The sequence below is a fragment of the Numida meleagris genome, chromosome 1, assembly GCF_002078875.1.
Source record: "Numida meleagris isolate 19003 breed g44 Domestic line chromosome 1, NumMel1.0, whole genome shotgun sequence".
Taxonomy (NCBI): Eukaryota; Metazoa; Chordata; class Aves; order Galliformes; family Numididae; genus Numida; species Numida meleagris.
The window spans coordinates 69,041,178-69,059,214 of NC_034409.1; the positions used below are offsets into that span (position 1 = coordinate 69,041,178).

Here is an 18,037-nt window from a genome sequence, read left to right on the forward strand (position 1 = left end):
TATTACCTATGTTGTTTGATAACCAAAATTAAAACAGATGCCTCAAGGAAGCTTCACAAAATGTCCAATCTCTTTAAACACATTTTCCTGAGAAAGCATAGCAGATCACTGTTGGATTTGACTGAGGCTGAGCCCAAGCATTGGCTTTGTTCGTCTTAGGAAGGAGACAGTTCAGCGCAACTCCTCAGTTTGTCAAGTTCAGTCAGTGAATGATGGACGTGTTCCACTCAGTCTGTGTGCTTCGGCTCAGTAACGCTGGACAAACAGGGCCAACAGCATTCGACAGTCAAGAGGCTCTGCTTTCAGTTAATTCTCTCTTGACTTAGTTGCCCAGGTTTAAGGGGCCTTACATTTCCATACATCTGCATTGCTCCCATACCAGTTGTAGAGAACAACAAGGTCTCCCTAAACCTCCTCTTCTCCAGGCTAAACAATCCCAGTTTCTTCAGCCATTCCTCCTAAGACTTGTGTTCCAGACCCCCAAAGGCTGTTAACACTGGAAGAGCCCAGGAATCTGTACTACAGATGACAAACCTGCTTTAACCAAGGAGACGACTTTCAGACAGTGCTGTGATAGATCGTTTGAACCTTCTCTACAGGCAAAAATGGATGAGATGATGCAGCTGAAGTGTTCAAAGACTGGTTGTGTACAAGTTCTATGCTGCCCTCACAGCTGGATTTTGTTTCTTCTAGCCACAGCATGAACAGTGCTGGAGCTCAGGGATCCTAGAGAGCCTAGGGGCTGCTACTTGTACACCATGGGCACATTTCAATTGTGCTTCATTTTCAGTAGTTTCTCTAAGCAGCTTTATTTGTCCTTGTGTAGAGATTTGTAACAGTAATACTGTTTCTCAGAGACATTAGTCTTCAGGCTCTTGCTAGACATTCCAAAAATACCAATTTCTGCCAGGAATGAAAAGACTCTTTAAGATGTGAAGTTTATTTTGCCTTTAAATTGAAAGTGGCACCATCAGATTGAGAGATTTTTAGTCAAGAGATTTACAAGCAAGTGGATTATATTGTGGGCACAAACCTTGCCAAACAGGACTCCTAAATAACACAGACACTTTTGAAAATGTTCATCTTTTTGACTTGTTTTAATTTTGTTAGGAAACCTCAAAGTAAATTGATCATCCTCCTTGCTCCAGTGCTTAGATTACAAGAGAGCGCAAGTAGGAGTTGAAAGCTGTTCTCAAGTGAAGCTTGTTTCATCATGCAAGGAATTTGTCAGTGATCTATGGATAATCAAAGCCAGAATATATCACTATCACAATCTAATCTGACATACTGCATACCATAAGCCGTGCACTTCATTCACTGTATTGCATTAGCACAGCTTGCATTCCTTTGTGCTACATTTCTGCTTCTTTGATGGGATTTTGTAAAAGTTACTGAGTGGAAATAATTTAAAGGGCATTTTAAAAATATATTTTCTTAAATAGTCTGATTACAGTATGACTATGCCATTTACATAATTTTTGAAGCAAAAGTGTCTCCTGATTTGGGGAAGAACTTTTGCTTTAACATGATGGCACATTTTACTAAAGCATACTAATGCACTGAGTGTATAGCAAAGTCAGCACATTTCTTGTGATGCCCTTAAAAGTAACCCAATGACCTCTAAGACCACCAGTGACCTCCAAGACCACCAATGACCTCCAAGCACAAAGCACAGACTAAAAAAAATACCATTTTTTGGAAATAGTTTTAATTCATATTCTTCTAATTAGCTATCTTGTTCACAAATGCTCTATAAAATTACTTGTTTCAGGACTCAAGTATTGCTCTTTACGGTACTCCGAGCCATATAGTACCCCAGTCTGAGAGGAAACCATAAACACCTACAGTCTTCCAGACCGTACATCTGGGACATCTGGGAAAAATCTGTGTTTGTATTTAAAGGTGTGCTGAATAATTTCATCGTACTGGTTTTAAATTTTGAGGAAAAAAAAAAAAAAGTTAACTAGGTAGCCATCACCTAAGTATCTTTTATGTGAAGCATTGTAAGTCACCATGGTACTATATGGCCCAGCTCTTAGTGGTCCCTCAGAAGAGTATTTTTCTCCACCCTGTGTCTGAAACAGGTCTCTTAAGAGCAGAGAGCATAGAGCTAGGTTGACCCCAGCAAATCCACCAAGAAATCAGATTCCTCTTCAGGATGATATCTCAGAGAAATGCTGATTTGAGGGATGCTCTTCATGTCTTGAAGACACACTATGCTTCAGATGTTATTAACCATTTACAGAACATGAAATAGGAGCGATATTGCAGACACCTCTCTTTAACTGTTCTGTCACAGGCTATTATTTAACAGCTCTGAGGTTTGATTGTTATTTTTACCACCTTTAGCAAGTCGTTGTATAAGTTGTTTGGAAAAAAAAGAGGTTATCCATTGCTTACATAAAGCATTCTGTTCTCTATTTTATAGCTAAAAGCTACTCAAGGGAAAGCACTCACCAAAAAAAGAGGCAAATATATCAAGTGTGGCCTTACATAAACTTGGATCCTACTCTTGCAAGACTCCAGGCTAACTATCTGCTAAAAACACCAGTTACTGTCATGTACAAAACTATGAAATATTCAATGAGAAGACCACCCATCACCTTTGAATAAGAAACAAATCTAGGAAATGATGTTTAAAATCAGTAATAATGAATTGGCAGTTTATTACGTTTATAAAAGCTTTCTAAGTGCGAGGAAATCTGGCATTGACCAAGAAAGAGAATTAGTCAGGTTATAAAGGTACAATAAAATCTTGACAGTCAGAATTATTCCTAAAGGATTTTTCTGATTTTCTGGCCTAGATATATCATAAACTGCAAAAAAGAAAAAAAGAAACAACAAAACAAAACAAAACAAAAAAACGCTGCATTCATTGAATTACAAGTACTTCTACTGTTGCACTAAAAATACTAAATAAAATGCAAATAAGATACATTAGCTCTGTTTCTAGTGAGTCACTTAAAAAAACCCAACAGTGTACTGCATTTTGAATGTCCTCATTGAATGTTCCCATATGGAGTTTGTTTTTAATAGCTTAACGAACAATTTTCTGGAACCATTTAAATCTTTAACTCATTTTGCTTTATAACACTGGCCATTTTCCACTTTCTGTGAAGCATTTTCAGTCAATGCGGTTGACTCACTCTTCTGAAATCTTAACATTTTGTTGTCCATTAGTGATGCAAACCTGGAAGAAGCTCCTAGTTTCAAAATTGGGGCATAAGTATTTTGGCAGTGCCACATATTAAATTTAAGCTTCCTATTATCAAATTCTTGCATTTTTTTTCAATATCAGTTGTATATTGAATAAATCTGAATAGATTATACTGATTTTCTCAAAGATGGCAACACTATATAACTCCTGTCTTTTAGCTCTTTCCACTGCCTTTTCTATCATGTAGGATAGAAGTTTGTGATTGCTTTCTCCAATACAAATTCTGTAAGACCAACTGAACCGGCATGGTGGAATATATATAGCACTGCACCGTGGGATTACGTACTACTTAAAGAGGAAAAAAGTACCTTATGAAAAAGCATACATTGAGAATGTCCTATTAGTGCAATTGCATTTGCTCATCAGAATTCCCAGCTGGAAGCCACTGTTCCCCAGCCAGGTAAGCATATTCTGTTAGAGCAGTTCACCCACTCTGTTTTTCCACACGCCTCATCTAGCAGGCATAGTGTGCAGACACATACAATATTAAAGCCAAATGACTGCAAATCTTGTTATAGAGCAACTAGTACAAGATGCACAATGCTGTACCCATGCAGTACAAAGGCCTGAAGTACGACCAATTCATTTGGTAGGAGTACGATTACACCAAAAACAAACTGTTTCCAGGTCGGTATTACGCCAGAAAATGTTGACCAGTCATCCCATTCTAACTTCACACTGGATTGCATACCACATCTCCTGCAGCCTGTCAGAAGCTGACATCAGCCAGTAAACTGGTAAGCACCACGCTGATTGGGTTGGATGATTCCTGTCAGAATCACAGTTGTGCAATTGTATCTGCAGTCCCTCTTGTCAAAGAGTACACGAGTCAGGTATCAATGAACTTGGAACCTAAGAGCTTCAGGAGACCAAGGCAGAAGAAAACTCATTTGTAACACACCTTGGGCTTAACTACTGATGCAGCAACAAAATGTAACAGAATATTGGTGGGAAAGGTCAAACCTTACTGCTATACCACCAACATCTGCTTCTGATGCTGTGAGCCAGCATCATAAAGTAGGATAAATTACTTTCAGAGCAGCCCCCGTAGAATTTGAAATATCTTGGGAGCTTCAGACTACAAAGGATAGGACAGAGCTCAGGACTCTAACCAAGTACTTGTCAAGATCATAGTTTGGAGTTTAGACAACTAAATACTGCATAAATCTCAGAAAGCTATGAATGAAAGATATCTTTGTTTTCTGTTTTTTTTTGGTCTTGTTTTGTTGTTGTTGTTGTTGTTTTCTTTTTAACCAGCTTTATCATTGCCTATGAAAAATAGTAATCTTCGATCATGTTGCATTAAATTAATAGGTGGTCAAATGTATTTAGCCCACACCCCTTTGCGAGGATTTAGTTTCTCCAGTTTTCAAAAGTATTTGGGCAAACATATATGTTTACACACAATGAAAGTAAGTTCAATACTGATCTGCTGTCTTGGATGGGACGAGGGAAGCAGAGAAGCAAAGATTTGATGAGACTTCTGTTTCAAGGTTCTAGCTTCTCCAAGATAAAATATTAACTTTCCTACACAGAGGAAACAGACATAGAAGGACCTGTTGTACATATGTGTTTTTTTTGTCTAGCCAGGTATTTCACACTTTAGTAAGAATATTTGTAGGGCTTCACCATTTCCTTATTTTGAAAAATACACATATATTTTAAGCAAGTCAGCAATGAACAGTCTCCTGTAATTTGATAAATAGCCTACCTACCTGTAGTTTTACCACCAGTGGTGAAGTATTTACTACCACGAGAGTCCCTCTGCACTGTTTCCGCAGCTCTAGACTCATTGTTTGGCTGCATGTGGCTATTCTTTTGAAGAAAATAGATGTTCAGAAAACTATCTTTCAAGCAATTTACTTCTGCAAAAACAATTTTATTACTCACAGGTTTGTCTTAACCCTTTGCATGCTTGGAATTTCTTCTGACATGGACAGATAACTAGCATTCATATATACGTATTTTCCCTCAGCATAATGCAACCAATTATGAAAAATACCTATGGAAATAACATTCTTGCTATTACTGAAACCAAGGTGGTCTTTTTTGTGTATTGAGTCATATCTTCTTTTTCACTTTTAGCCAAGGATGTTTCTACTGTACACAGTAATTTTGTTGGTCAGGTAAGGAGCTTGTTCTACCACACTTAGAGCTGGAACTGAGCAAGCACAGGCAGTATCACCACTAATGAGCGGGGCAGCACAGCAGGATGGGATCTGCAGAGAAAAACAAGTCTTGCTGTGGTCCCAGCAGCCATACTAAGCCCTTTAGAGGTTAGCTCTACTGGGGTGTCATGGAGCCACTGCCCACTGCCAGCTGCAGCCCATTAAGTTCTTTCAAGTGCAACTTGAGGTTCCCCTGCTGAAGGAACACAGTTCTCACACAGCAACACCACTCCAGGATGTGAGCCAAACACAAAAAGGATTTTGGGTTAACTCACTTCAAAGGGAAGTGGTGGAGTCACCATCCCTGGAAGTGTTTGAAATACGTGTAGATGTGGCACTGAGGAACGTGGTTTAGTGGGCATGGTGGTGATGGGTTGGCGGTCTGAACAGATGGTCTTGGAGGTCTATCAATCTTAATGATTCTATGAAAAGTGATACCAGCCTAAAACAAAGTGACAACCCCAGCAACTAGGGCAATCCTGGCTTCCAGCCACTCGCTCCCAGCCCCTGGGGACACAGCAGCCGTGAGGAGACACACCTCCCCACCCAACGCCGGCGGCCGCGGCAGACTGCCCTCACCTCGCTCGCGCTCAGCCCCAAATCTCGCGAGATGCGAGGCGCTGGGCGGAGAGGGGTGGGGGACGGCGGCGGTGCCGGCGCCGGCGCTGCTGAGGCGGCGCCAGCGAGGCGGGGGCGTCCGGCGGGGCTCCCGAGAGCCCGCCCCCGGGCCGGCAGGACGGGCCGTGCCTTCTCACCTTAGTTCACCTCCCGCATGCCGCCGGGGCTGGGGGCGCTGTGGAGCGGGGCTCGGTCCGCCCGCCATGGCCGAGGCAGGAGCGGGGAGCGCCGAGGGGGCCGAGGAGGAGCGGCGGGCCGCTGAAGGTGAGCGTGCTCCGCTCTTGCGTTATTAACGCTGTGGATGTGGTAGCACATTGATGGGATTTGGGCTAAACGGTTTTGTATGTTCGGCTTAGTTGATGGTATTCTGCTCCCGGCGCGCGATTAGCTGCTTTCTTAATATTCTTTTTTGCGGGTCATGGTAATCTAGTGTTTTAGGTATAGCGATGTTGGCTTCTGTGTGCCCGTGCTTGCGCCCTGCTGGAGCGGTGAGTTGCTGGAACACGGCTGGCTGTAAAGCAGCAGCAGCAGCTGCCCGTGCTCCTCCTGCCTCGGCAGCGAGCGTGTTGCTTCCTCTCCGCGGACGGCTGATCCCAGGAGAAAGAAGTGTTTGCACGGGGCTCTGAAAGACAGAAGTCGTCGCTGCAGTTCCGCTCATTTAGCTCCGGTTCTTGAGGTTTAGTTGTTGTCTTTTTAACGTGCCTTGGGTTGGGTGTGTGTTTTAATGTTTATGGGGATTCTGGCTAGCTGAGGGGAGGCAAGAAAGAGGCATTTATCTATCTTTACGTGCTTGGTTGTTGAAATAGTAGTACAATTCTTTATAATGCGCATACTGTAAGGGGAGGAAATCATCAAAATAAAGAAACTCTTTGCAGGCATTTCCATTTCCAAGTGGGAAAGCGGTGCACCAATGGCTTTTACATATTACAGTGGAAGAAACCCTACTCCCTGGTTTCTTTTGTTAATCAGTGTTTATACATCTTCTTCTAATGGATTTTGAAGAAGCGGAGTCTTGATCTTAATCAGTATTTTAAACATAAAATTATTTGCATGGAATAAATCCACGCTGATTTTATTGTTTTTTTTTTTTTCACTTAAGGTTCACATTAATGTTAGTATACTTGAACGTTCTTAAAAATTAACTCTAGATAGGGAGCTCATATCAGCTAAGAATCTTCTTCACTGTAAGAATAAAGTCCCTGTGAGTGACAGGAGGTGCTCTGAAAACTTGTTCCCCAGGGAAACCATGGAAGTTCTGCAGCAGACTTAAGAAGTCAGTGTTTTACTTGCAATGGTTTCAATCAAAAACTTGCAAGCAAACAGCTATCCTCCATTCCTTTAGCAGTATATAATTGGAGAGTTACTTTGCTGTTTGTTTGTTTTCTCCAGTGTTCTCCTCCTCTCCTCCAGTAATAAATAAAGATATATGAGACTCTCAGTTTCTGTCAGTGACCTGATTTGAGCCTGGAAGCGATGAGAAAAGCGGAGTAATCTTCCAAGGGCTTGTGGGTATCTTTACGTTAGCTAGTTACTGTCACGCTTTTTAATACACTAATAGGTTTGAGCAAATAATTGGTGTTTTAAGATCTGTTAAGTGAAAGTGTTATTTAATTAGTAAGTTATGATTGCTGATTATTTTCTTCTGAATGGTAAAAATGAATGCAGAAAATTGTCAGTTGCCCATATTAATATTTGGTTTAAATGTCTATAATTTGGGATATTAAAATCTTGCTGTTCATCAACTTGTGACAATAAAAACCAATTCACTGTTCTTAGGCTAACCTATAAGAGTTCATTCTCTATTTAGTATTGTGCCTAACATGGTTTCATCACTGCTGTCTGCATCTTTCTCCTGTTTCATGCGTGCTTATGCAATGTAATGTAAAAAAAAAAAAAAAAAAAAGTGCATCTGTTTTACACAGCACTTTTCTACTCTTTTCACAGCTTGACCCAGATGAAAATGGTTGTCCCCGCTTTAACTGAATGTATACAGTGGGCTGCGGTCTGGATGATAAACTTGCTTTAAATAGTCTGAATATGGTTTTTGTTGACTTGTTGTAAAGCTTTAAAAACAAGAACGTCTAATACAACTCACACTCCTATTTAGAAAGTATGGTTGGTTGTTTTACTGTTCACTGGACAGGTCCCAAGGTCTGATGCATTTCACAGCATGTTAACTTTCTTCCTCATACAGTATTGCATGTATGTAGGATATAGGTATAGTTTTCTCATTCTTTAATGAAAACCCGCAGTAAGAATTATTAGAATAATTTTAGAAAAACAACTCTATGGTAAAATAAAGCAATTTACATGGCGTTAAGCTTTTTGAAATTATTTGAATTATCAGCTGTCTTGTGTGAGTGTGCACATGTGCATGTACGGATAGATATCCTGATTGCTTAGGTAATCAGAGACACCTGACATTTTCAAATAAAAAACTTGTGTGTTGAGTGCTACAAAACTTGTGCATCTTGAGTAGTACCCCAATTGAGAAAATCTAGATTGTTTGTATACCTAAGTGTGTGTGAGGGGGCAGGGGGGTGGAGAGGCAGAATACCTCTGCTTCTCTGTGTGACTGCACTCATGAGGGCTCTAGGCTGAGACCCTTACATCAAGTAAGTACTCAGAGGCTGTGTGCATGTTAGCAGTCTGGTTCAAAGCAGCAACATTATTTTCAAGTGGTCGGTCATCCTTGTTTAGTGCTCGCTGGTTTGGCTTGCAGTGCATTTTTGGTATGAATGAGTTACACTCTTTTCAGAAGGAATTGAACCAGAACTTTATTGTAGGAAGGTGAGTGCTACTCCAGGCCAAATGTTCTTCAACTCCAAACTTAAGGAACTGAATCAAGGGTTGGTTCTCAGACAGCTTTGGAACACATGAATTGTAAGGATTTTTGGTCCAGTGAACCAGACAATGGGATTTAACGTAAGCTCGCTGAACTACTTAAAAATTAGAAACAGGAACTTCTGCTGCAACCACCTGCTTCGCTCTGTTAACCTGTTGCCACTGTACTCTAGCTTTTACTAACACAGATACAGCCTGGTAGCTCCTGTGGATGGATTTCAATTTCAGAAAGTCATTTACATAGAGGAAGGACCACTTATGTGTCACCTGAACTACACCCACTTTTAGCACAATTTTGAGTTCTTTAAACTTGCTAAAGCTTGAATTCCTTGCTAGTGGTTTTTCTGCATGCCAAGGAAACGTACGCTTGCGAAATACACACTTTAATAGTTAGATTATTTAAATCTTGTTATAGAATGGTTTTCAAAAGATTGGAAAAATGCATCTGTGGTCTTCGAAACTTTGATTCAAAGCAGCTTCTTTCTTGTTCTGCCAGAAAGTGTTTCAAAATGGGAAGTTGGATTGTAAATGCATTCTTATTCTTAGAAAGATTGTGTTAGTGTTACCACTTTGATAACTTAAGCAGCTGCAGAGTAATTCTCTAAGTCTGTTGTGTACGTTTATCCTCAGAATATGCAGAGTGCCACTCATAGTGTTTTGTTTGTTTGTTTCTTTGTTTTGTTGTTTTCTAGGCGAGTTAGAAAATATCAATGAATACGTTTTGCTGCAATATCCTGGTAGATGGATTTAGATTTTTTTTTAAACTGTCTAAATGAGAGCGGATGGCTTTTTTATTAATGGATTAATATCACTCTGTTAATATTTCAGGAAAGCCTACGAGGAGTAAACCTATGTTTAGCCAAAGGCTAAACTTTCATAGGGGGCAAGTGGGCCAGGAAGTAGTAATGAGTGATCAAGGCAGTGATTTTGAAAGGCTGTCTTGAACTTAAACTTGTATGTGACCCAAACAGTGGCAGTCTGTGGCTGTTATATTGTAGCAATTGTGTGATACTTTCATGGCTACCTTGGGTGGGATTCATCTCACTTATCTTTGGATGTCTAGGACATACACATTGGCATCGTAATTAGTTACTTTCTTCTTTGTGTGATTACTGAAGGGAAGGAGGTAGACACTCTTGGCTGGTACTTCATTTAACTGTGTGAATCTATTTTAGATTGAGATGAATCACCCTAGAAGTGTACTTCATCAAACTGATTGTAGGAATCTATTTTAGGTTGAGATGAATCACCCCAGAAATGTCTTCTACTCTCCAAGAGTATCTAGAATGGCTAATTCAGGTGTGGACATGATTATTTGCTCAGATGAATCTCACCATTTATGGCTGGTGGAGATTGACCATAACTCTTTTTGATAGACCGTCTTTGTTTAGGAACCGACAACATCAGTGGACAAAGGAAGGGCAACGGCATCTACCTGGACTTGTGCAAGGCCTTTGACATGGTCCCACACCACAGCCTCATCTATAAATTGGAGAGAGATGGGTTTGAAGGGTGAACTCATGGGGCCCTGTGCAAGTCTGAGGCCCTCAGCACAAGAAAGGCATGGAGCTGTTGGAACAGGGCCACAGGAGGCCATAAAGATGATCAGAGGGCTAGAGCACCTCTGCTACAATGCAAAGCTGTGGGAACTGGGCTTGTTCAGCCTGGAGAAGAGAAGGCTCAGAGGATACCTCGTTGAGGCCTTCCAGTACTTGAAGAGAGCTTAGAAATAGGAAGGAAATTAAAAAAAAAAACAAAACAAAACATGGGTCGATAGTGATAGGACAAGGGGGAATGGTTTTTACGCTAGAAGAAGGGAGATTTAGATTAGATGTTGGGGGAAATTTCTCACTAAGAGAGTGGTAAGGCGCTGGAACTGGCTGCCCAGCTAAGCTGTGGATGTCTCATCCCTGGAAGTGTTCAAGGCCAGGGTAGATGGGGCCCTGGGCAGAGTGATCTAGTGCCGGATTTAGTGGTTGGCAGTCCTGCCCGTGGCAGAGGGGTAGGAACTTGGTAATCCTTGAGTCCCCTTCCAACCCAAGCCATTCTATGGTACTCTGAAAACCTTAGAACTGTTAGTGGTGAAAACTTCAGAAATGTGGCATGTATTTAGAAAATATTGTCAGTCATTAGAAAAATCTAGAAGGTCTCCCAAGTCTTATATCTTAATGCATTGCATGTGATTTGATCAGAACAATTGCTGAACGTAGGAGTATAGTGTTTTATATAGATTATCCTTACTTCATATCCCAACCCTAGACAGTAGTTCTGTGTATATATATATATGTGTGGTTAATATTGAGATTTAAACAGGAATCATACATGGGCGTATGTTTCAAGGAACTATTCACCTAACTTTAAAGCTTAGCTATCTGTATACCAAGGCCTTAATAAAACTGAAATGAATAGTAGAATTAATTTTTCTTGAAGTGTCATTTCTCAGTTTGAATATTGTTAGACTTGCAAACCAGGCTAGTGTAAGTGATAGCATTTGGGCTGGAAAAACAAAATGTCTCTGGCTGAATTATACTAGTAGTTTAAAAATTGGCTAATGATTTTAATTATTTCGGTCATCCAAGAAAATAAACTTGTAGTAAGGAATAATCCTTATGGATGTTATTGTTCTTGAAGCACTCTTGCTATGAAAGTGGGAAACATTTAGTTTTGCTTTGTTTTTCCTTAGGTATGTTTGATTTTACTGTTAATGAAAGGTAGGAATGTAGTGAAGAGCCTGCTATCGCAAAACCAGTTCCTGGTTATTGGACTACATTCTAGGTCATTCTCTTTCTGACCCAAATGATTTCTGAACGCTTTATCCATCTCTCCTAAAGTGGTATAGCCAGAGAAGTAAAGGAATCTTTCATCACAGACTGCAAGAGATTAAGATATTTATCAGGGAGAGAGTGAGCACCTTGGAATCGCCTAGTCCATGGTCAGAGCTATTGCAGACAGCCCCAAGACGTTATTTTAAAGCACTCTCAGACTTCTCAAAGCTGACCTAGCTTTATGAACTGCTTCAGTCTGCTTCTTGTTCAGTGAGTAGTAGATATGAAAAATGCTTGCTCTTGTCTGTTGAATTCTGAATTGAATTCAGAATAATTACTTTTATACTAAGTTTGGCATTTCTGAAGCTTTAGTTTTTTTTTCCTATTTATTTATTTGTTGAGATTCAGCAAATACATGAAAAGAATATATGTTGCATGTTGTATGTGGCAGGAATCAGTACAGATTATTGATATTTTCTGTCTTAAAGTTAGATGGCATTTAACATGGTATTTAAGATTTCACAGTGATATTGTTCAAGGATTCACTCTATCACCTAAACACTCCAGTGTACAAGTTCTTAATGGTCATTATTGCTAATTAGAAATCTAAACACTTGAGCTTTCCTTAATTAAGAGAAAAGGGTGTTACTGGGAAACGGAGAGGAGATGGGTGCAAGTATTCAGAATTTATTGCCAGAATGCTGGGAAAAATGCTAGTTACTCTGATAAAATGAAGGGTAAGTTGGAACGGATATGAACGATACATCATTTGAATTCATTTTGTTTCTTTAAGGGAAGTGGTTTAGAAAGCAGGCTGGCCATCTGTGTGCAAAGGAGTATTTAGGTCAGTGGGTCTCTTCTGTCCTGCTTTATTGAAGGCTGAAAGGATCTGTTGTGCTGAAAGCATTCTTGCCTTTGGTACGTTTAGATTTCTATTTAGTAAGTACTCTTTTCTGAACATGTATGAAGTATGTGTGCATTTCAAAAACTTGCTGTAGTGATAGTATACTGATGTTTAATAAGTGAACTAAAATTACTCTTTACAAAAAAGTTCCTTTGGAATTGTTGGAGTTTTTATTTGTTTTTATAATTGCAAGAATTTGTGGGAGAAATATCAAATGAGACTATTATAAAGCAATAATTATATCAGAAAAATATTTCAAACGTTTACCATTTGTGGCCTTGTATACAAGATGTAATTTCTTTTAAAGTCATTTTAATAACCCTTATTTGCGTATGTCATGTATTTGAAATAACTATATTTCTGTCGCGGAAACCCAGAAGCTGTTATTCATTTGACAAATGTTTTTTGATTCCTTGTGTTTTTACCTAATTTTCTTTGGAATTTCCGGTGTGGCTTAACGAGTTAAAGAGATTTCTAAAATAAAACAGGGGCTGACTCTGTGTAGTCTGACTTGGTAGAAAGAGGATTAGTGGAAGACCAGACAATGTTGTTCAAGTATTAGCCTATTTTGATTTAACTCTCCAGAGTAATATTCCTACAGAAAATGAAAACCTAGGGGTTCATTTTTCTGGTGTAAGATATGCTTGCACCTAAGAGGAAAGAAGCGTACACTGCATATCATTCTTTTTACTGATTTTTTTTCTTTGGTCATTTACAGGCAGTACAGTTGCAAAAGAATAATAATAATAAAATCAAGCTCTCAGTAAAATGTTCTGTTTTTCTTCCAGCTGGGTTTTTAAAGTGCCTGCCTTGGTTTTTGCCTGCAGCTGAAGCAGGAGATGCACACTTCCTTAAATGACCTTTGTTAATCCATCCTCTGCTGCATCGTGGAATTAATCCTTAATTGCTTCGAGTTGTATGTCTTTGGATTCTTTCCTTGCTAGCACAGGAAGCGTATGGATGTGCCTACGTTTGCTCAGAGTCAGTCCTGTTTCTTTAAGCCAGGTAGTTCTTTGTGATGGTTTTACACTGAGACAGGGAAAAAAGGTTAGTACTTAAATTCCTTGAGAGTATTTTTTCTTCCTGAATACGTCCCTAGGATTATTTGGCTTGTGAATTCTCTTTTGTCCAACCCAGAAACAAAGTAGTTTGCCTTGAGAGGAGGAGTTCAGAGGGAACTCTGAAGCAGAACTTGACAAGCTTTCAAAGCTGTCTTGGCTTGTCATGGCTGATGTTATAAGTAATCATGGATCTTATGTCAGAACTATGGCACTTTTTTTTTTTGGATGTACAGCTTGTTTAAAAACATTGTTTGCTGTATATTTTTAAAATTTGAATTCAGAGTTAGTATTTTGATCTGCTAGCTAGGGCTACTTCTTGTGACTTTGCAGCAGGATTCTGGAGGTGCTGAGCAGACCCAGTCTGCTAGGACTGAGCAAGGAAAGAGAGAGTTGTGTTTTATATTGTCTCGGTGAGCTGAATGATTTGATGAGAACTTTATAGGACTGTGTGAAGATTGTGTTTTTTTTCTCTACATAGGTATTTGCAGTGCAACTTCTGTGGGTTTTGAATCTTAGATGTGAAAAGCACCCATGCAGGTGTTTTTTTTTTGTTTTTTGTTTTTTTTTGCCAAATGAAAACCAGAATGGATGCATGATGAGGTAGCTCTTATTAGACACTGGGCTTTTTTCTCATTCACAGATAATTTCCCAGTAGATGGAAACTCGTGCGTTGCTTCTGGAGTCCCCAGCCTCATGAATCCAATAACTAAGCCTGCTACCACTTCTTTCAACAATTCCGTGGTTGAGATTCCTAGGAAGCGCAAAGGAAGTGATTCTGATAACCAGTAAGTAAATTGATTATGTTTCTACAAAAATCTGAGATGTTTGTTTATTTCTATGATATGGTAACTTTTGAATCCTCTTTCCTTTTTTTTTTTTTATTACAGTTATTTATTTAGTTTCTTCCAAATGTGTTCTTTGGCAGTCCTGAGCACTTGAAACTAGAAAAAAAAATCCTTATCCAAGGGGTATACGTAGGATTCTGTAAGTCTTTTCCCAGCCTAAGACATTTGGGGCATTTATCTCTAATGATAAAATTCCAGTTCTGGCTCTCTTTTTCTTTCCCTGCATGTAAAGACAAGTTTTGCAACAAATAACTAAATGGCTTGAATTACTGGAATATCATCTCGAAGCTCTTTAATGTAGAATCAGAACTGCTTCTTCAGTGACCCAGGCAGCCATTTAAATATCCAGAGAAAACTGTGACCTAAAAATGAGTAACTTCCTGCAGCAGAACTCAGTCTTTTTAAGCGGGTCATACATTCATTGTGGAGATGATACAGTCAACTATTTTCTCTTATTTTGTTACTGCCAAACAGATGCCAGTTAACCAAATAATTATTTACAGGAAAATATGTAACTTTAGTTGATCTATTCAAAGTTATATTTATCAGCCAGAAGTAAGGGCACAAGTCAGCGTGCAGATCTCCTACATTGCAGGCATCTCCAAGCTAGTGTGGAAAATCCGCATCTAAAAAGGTGTGCGTGTGTGTGTAGGAAATTCACATCCATTTGTGATTATTAGAGCAGTTCTCTTTTTCTATATATAGTCAGCTGATCCACAGAATGTAGCCATACTGTAGGTGGTGATATAATTGTCAACTCAGAGCTTCATATCTATTTTCTAGATCTCTGAACGCTTCAGAAGGACAAAAACTTCAGAGAAAAAAAAAAGATGTTTCTCAGAAGCACTAGTTGATTTTACCTGTTTAATGAAAATGCTGCTTCATCAATAGTGTTTCTGTGAAGTTTGGGTCTATCCCTGATTTAATGAAACTTCTGTCAGGAAAAAAAATTGTGTTTAGTTGAAATATTCAGTTGATAAATTTATATTTCATGAGAATTCATAGTTTCTAAACATGAATGTTCTTGCTGAAAATAACTAGTTAAGTGGGGTTTCCACTGAACTTTTTCTGTGACAACTTTTTTTCATTGGGTATATTGTGTCATTGTTTTGTGCTTCAGGGTACATTCTGCTTATTTCATTACCTGTTTCTACAGGGATACAGTTGAAGTTGATGGGGATCCTCAGAAAAGGTACTTCTTATAAATGAACCCATTTCTATTTTCAGTGCTGTAAATGTGTCACAGTTTTGTATTTGGTTAGCTAAGGTGTGTGGTTCACCTTAAAGGAATGTTTGTCTAAGGACATGTTTGTACAGCAAAAAGTGAAGCTAATTAACATGTATCTAATTAGTGGGGTGGATAAATCCATCCAGTGTTAGTTTTCTAAGGTTTCTTTCAAAGAAGACATTCTGACTTGCTTATAAGTTTGCCAGTTATTTGTGTTGAATTCAAGACAAGGATAGGAAAGAAAGAAGAATGGCATATAAGAAGACTAAAGAGGTGAAGGGAATGTCTCATACTCTTCAGGACTGATGCATTTAAACATTTTTTTCACTGTTTTCCCCAACCTTGTAAATGTGCTTTTAAAAACATAACTACCACATCTAATGTTAAAATAATGTTATTACAAAGAGACATGCTAAAATTAAGATTGTCTGTGCCAATCTTAAAAAAAAAAAAAGTCTTTGGTGTGTGTATGTATTATGGGATAGTTATTAATTACATGATTACCTTGTTGTGATTTCTTTTTCTACACCTCAGTACCTTACTTAGATATATATTTGTATGTAGCTATTCACTGTTCTCTCTTATCCTTTTAGTCAGTGTGTGGCTTATTGGGTAGCATTAAAAACTTTTTGTGAACGTAGATAATTTCTTTGTGGATTTTTCCATTGTTCTTATTATAGAAAGATGTGAATAAAGGTTTTGTGTTTAATATCCCTGCTTTTCTTTTAGAAGAAATATGGAAGTATGTTTAATAAATGAGAAAACAGAGGAAAAGGTGGTATTCTTTAACTTTTTTTTTTCTGAATATTACGACTCTTGTTCTTGCTAGTACAGATTAAATGTATCTACCTTAGAGCCATGAAGCAGACTGTGACTCTGTGTTCAAAGTAGTCTTAATCTAGCTATTTTAAACAGTAACAGCACAGCTGTTGGGACAGAGGCTATATGAATGCATTGAAAACTGTGAGTGCTTGAACAGCAGACTTGTTCTAGTTCCTTCCCTAAGTGAAGGTCCTGGGGGAGGAGGAGATGTAATCAAGACCATCAGTCAGACCTACTGAGTTCCGTCACTAATCCATGTTCCTTAGAATCGTAGATCTACCAAGGTTGGAAAAGAACTCTAAGATCATCTAATCTAACCATCCACCTACCACCAATGTTGCCCACTAAACCGTGTCCCTTAGTGTCACATCTAGACATTTCTCGAACACCTCCTGGGGTGTGGTGACTCAACCACCTTCCGGAGCAGCCTGTTCCAGCACCTGACCACTCTTTTGGAGAATTTTTTCCTAATATCCCTTCCCTAGCACAACTTGAGTCCATTCCTTCATGTCCTCTCGCTGTTACCTGGGAAAAGAGGCCAACTCCTGCCTCCCCTCAAACTGCTTTCAGGTACTTGTAGAGGGGAGTACCACATCCCTGTGTGTCTTAAATACCTCCAGGAATGGAGACTCCACTTCCCTGGGCAGCCCATTCCAATGGTTGATGAACCCTTTCTGTGAAGAAATTCTTCCTCATATCTAATCAAAACTTCCCCTGCTGCATCTTGCATCTTATCACTTGGCATCTGGGGAAAGAGACTGGCACCCACCCAGTTGCGTCCTTCCTTCAGGTACCTTTAGAGAGCAGTGAGGTCTCCCCTCAGCCTCTTCTTCAAACTAAATAGCTCCAGTTCTCTTATCCATTCCTCATGTTAAACAAAACTGGCCCCAGTACTGAGCCCTGGGGAACACCACTGGTGACTGGCCACCAGCTGGATTGAAGACCACTTGCTAGGATTCTTTCAACCCAGTCATCCTGCCAGTTCTCTTCACCCAGGAAACTGTATGCTAGTCCAAACCACAAGCAGACTTTTTTTTTTATTTGTTTTGCGGAGAACTCTTTGAGAATCAATGTCAAATGCTTTACTAAATTCCAGGTAAAACAACATTCACAGTCTTCCTCATCTGCTCATCCAATCTTCTTGTCCTAGAAAGAGATCAGGTTAGTCAGACAGGACCCACCTTTTGAAAGCTTGTACAGTTTGAATCTGATCACTTAATTTTCCCACATATGCTTTGAGGAAATATTCAAGATGATCTGTTCTATAACCTTCCCTAGTACTGAGGTCAGACTGACAGGCCTTAGTTCCCTGGATCCTCCTTCTTGCCCTTCTTGCAGATTGGAGTCGCATTTGCTAACCTCCAGTGAACTGGCACCTCCTTGCTTAGCTGGGACTGCTTGTATATTGTTGAAAGTACCTTGGTAAGCACCTCTGTCAGTACCTGTGGATAAATCCCATCCAGCCCAATAGAGTTATGAATGTTCAAATGATGTAGTAGGTCACCTGTAGATTGTAGACACTTCACCTTGCTCCCTGTCACTGCCTTCCAACTCAGGGGGCTGGG

At 39.5% G+C, this 18,037-nt stretch overlaps 1 protein-coding gene across 4 annotated transcripts in view; it reads left to right on the plus strand.

The window, feature by feature from the left end:
• ARNTL2 (aryl hydrocarbon receptor nuclear translocator like 2) overlaps positions 6,030-18,037 on the plus strand; it is a 34,900-nt gene continuing 22,892 nt past the window's right edge. For 2 of the 4 annotated variants that reach the window (XM_021392219.1, XM_021392231.1), the window contains exons 1-3: positions 6,030-6,267; positions 14,218-14,362; positions 15,543-15,614. In XM_021392219.1, coding sequence (XP_021247894.1) covers positions 6,207-6,267; positions 14,218-14,362; positions 15,543-15,614 — 278 coding nt within the window. In that variant the 5' untranslated portion in view covers positions 6,030-6,206. The remainder of the gene's footprint in view (positions 6,268-14,217; positions 14,363-15,542; positions 15,615-18,037) is intronic. The other 2 variants (XM_021392235.1, XM_021392241.1) reach the window with 2 other exon arrangements.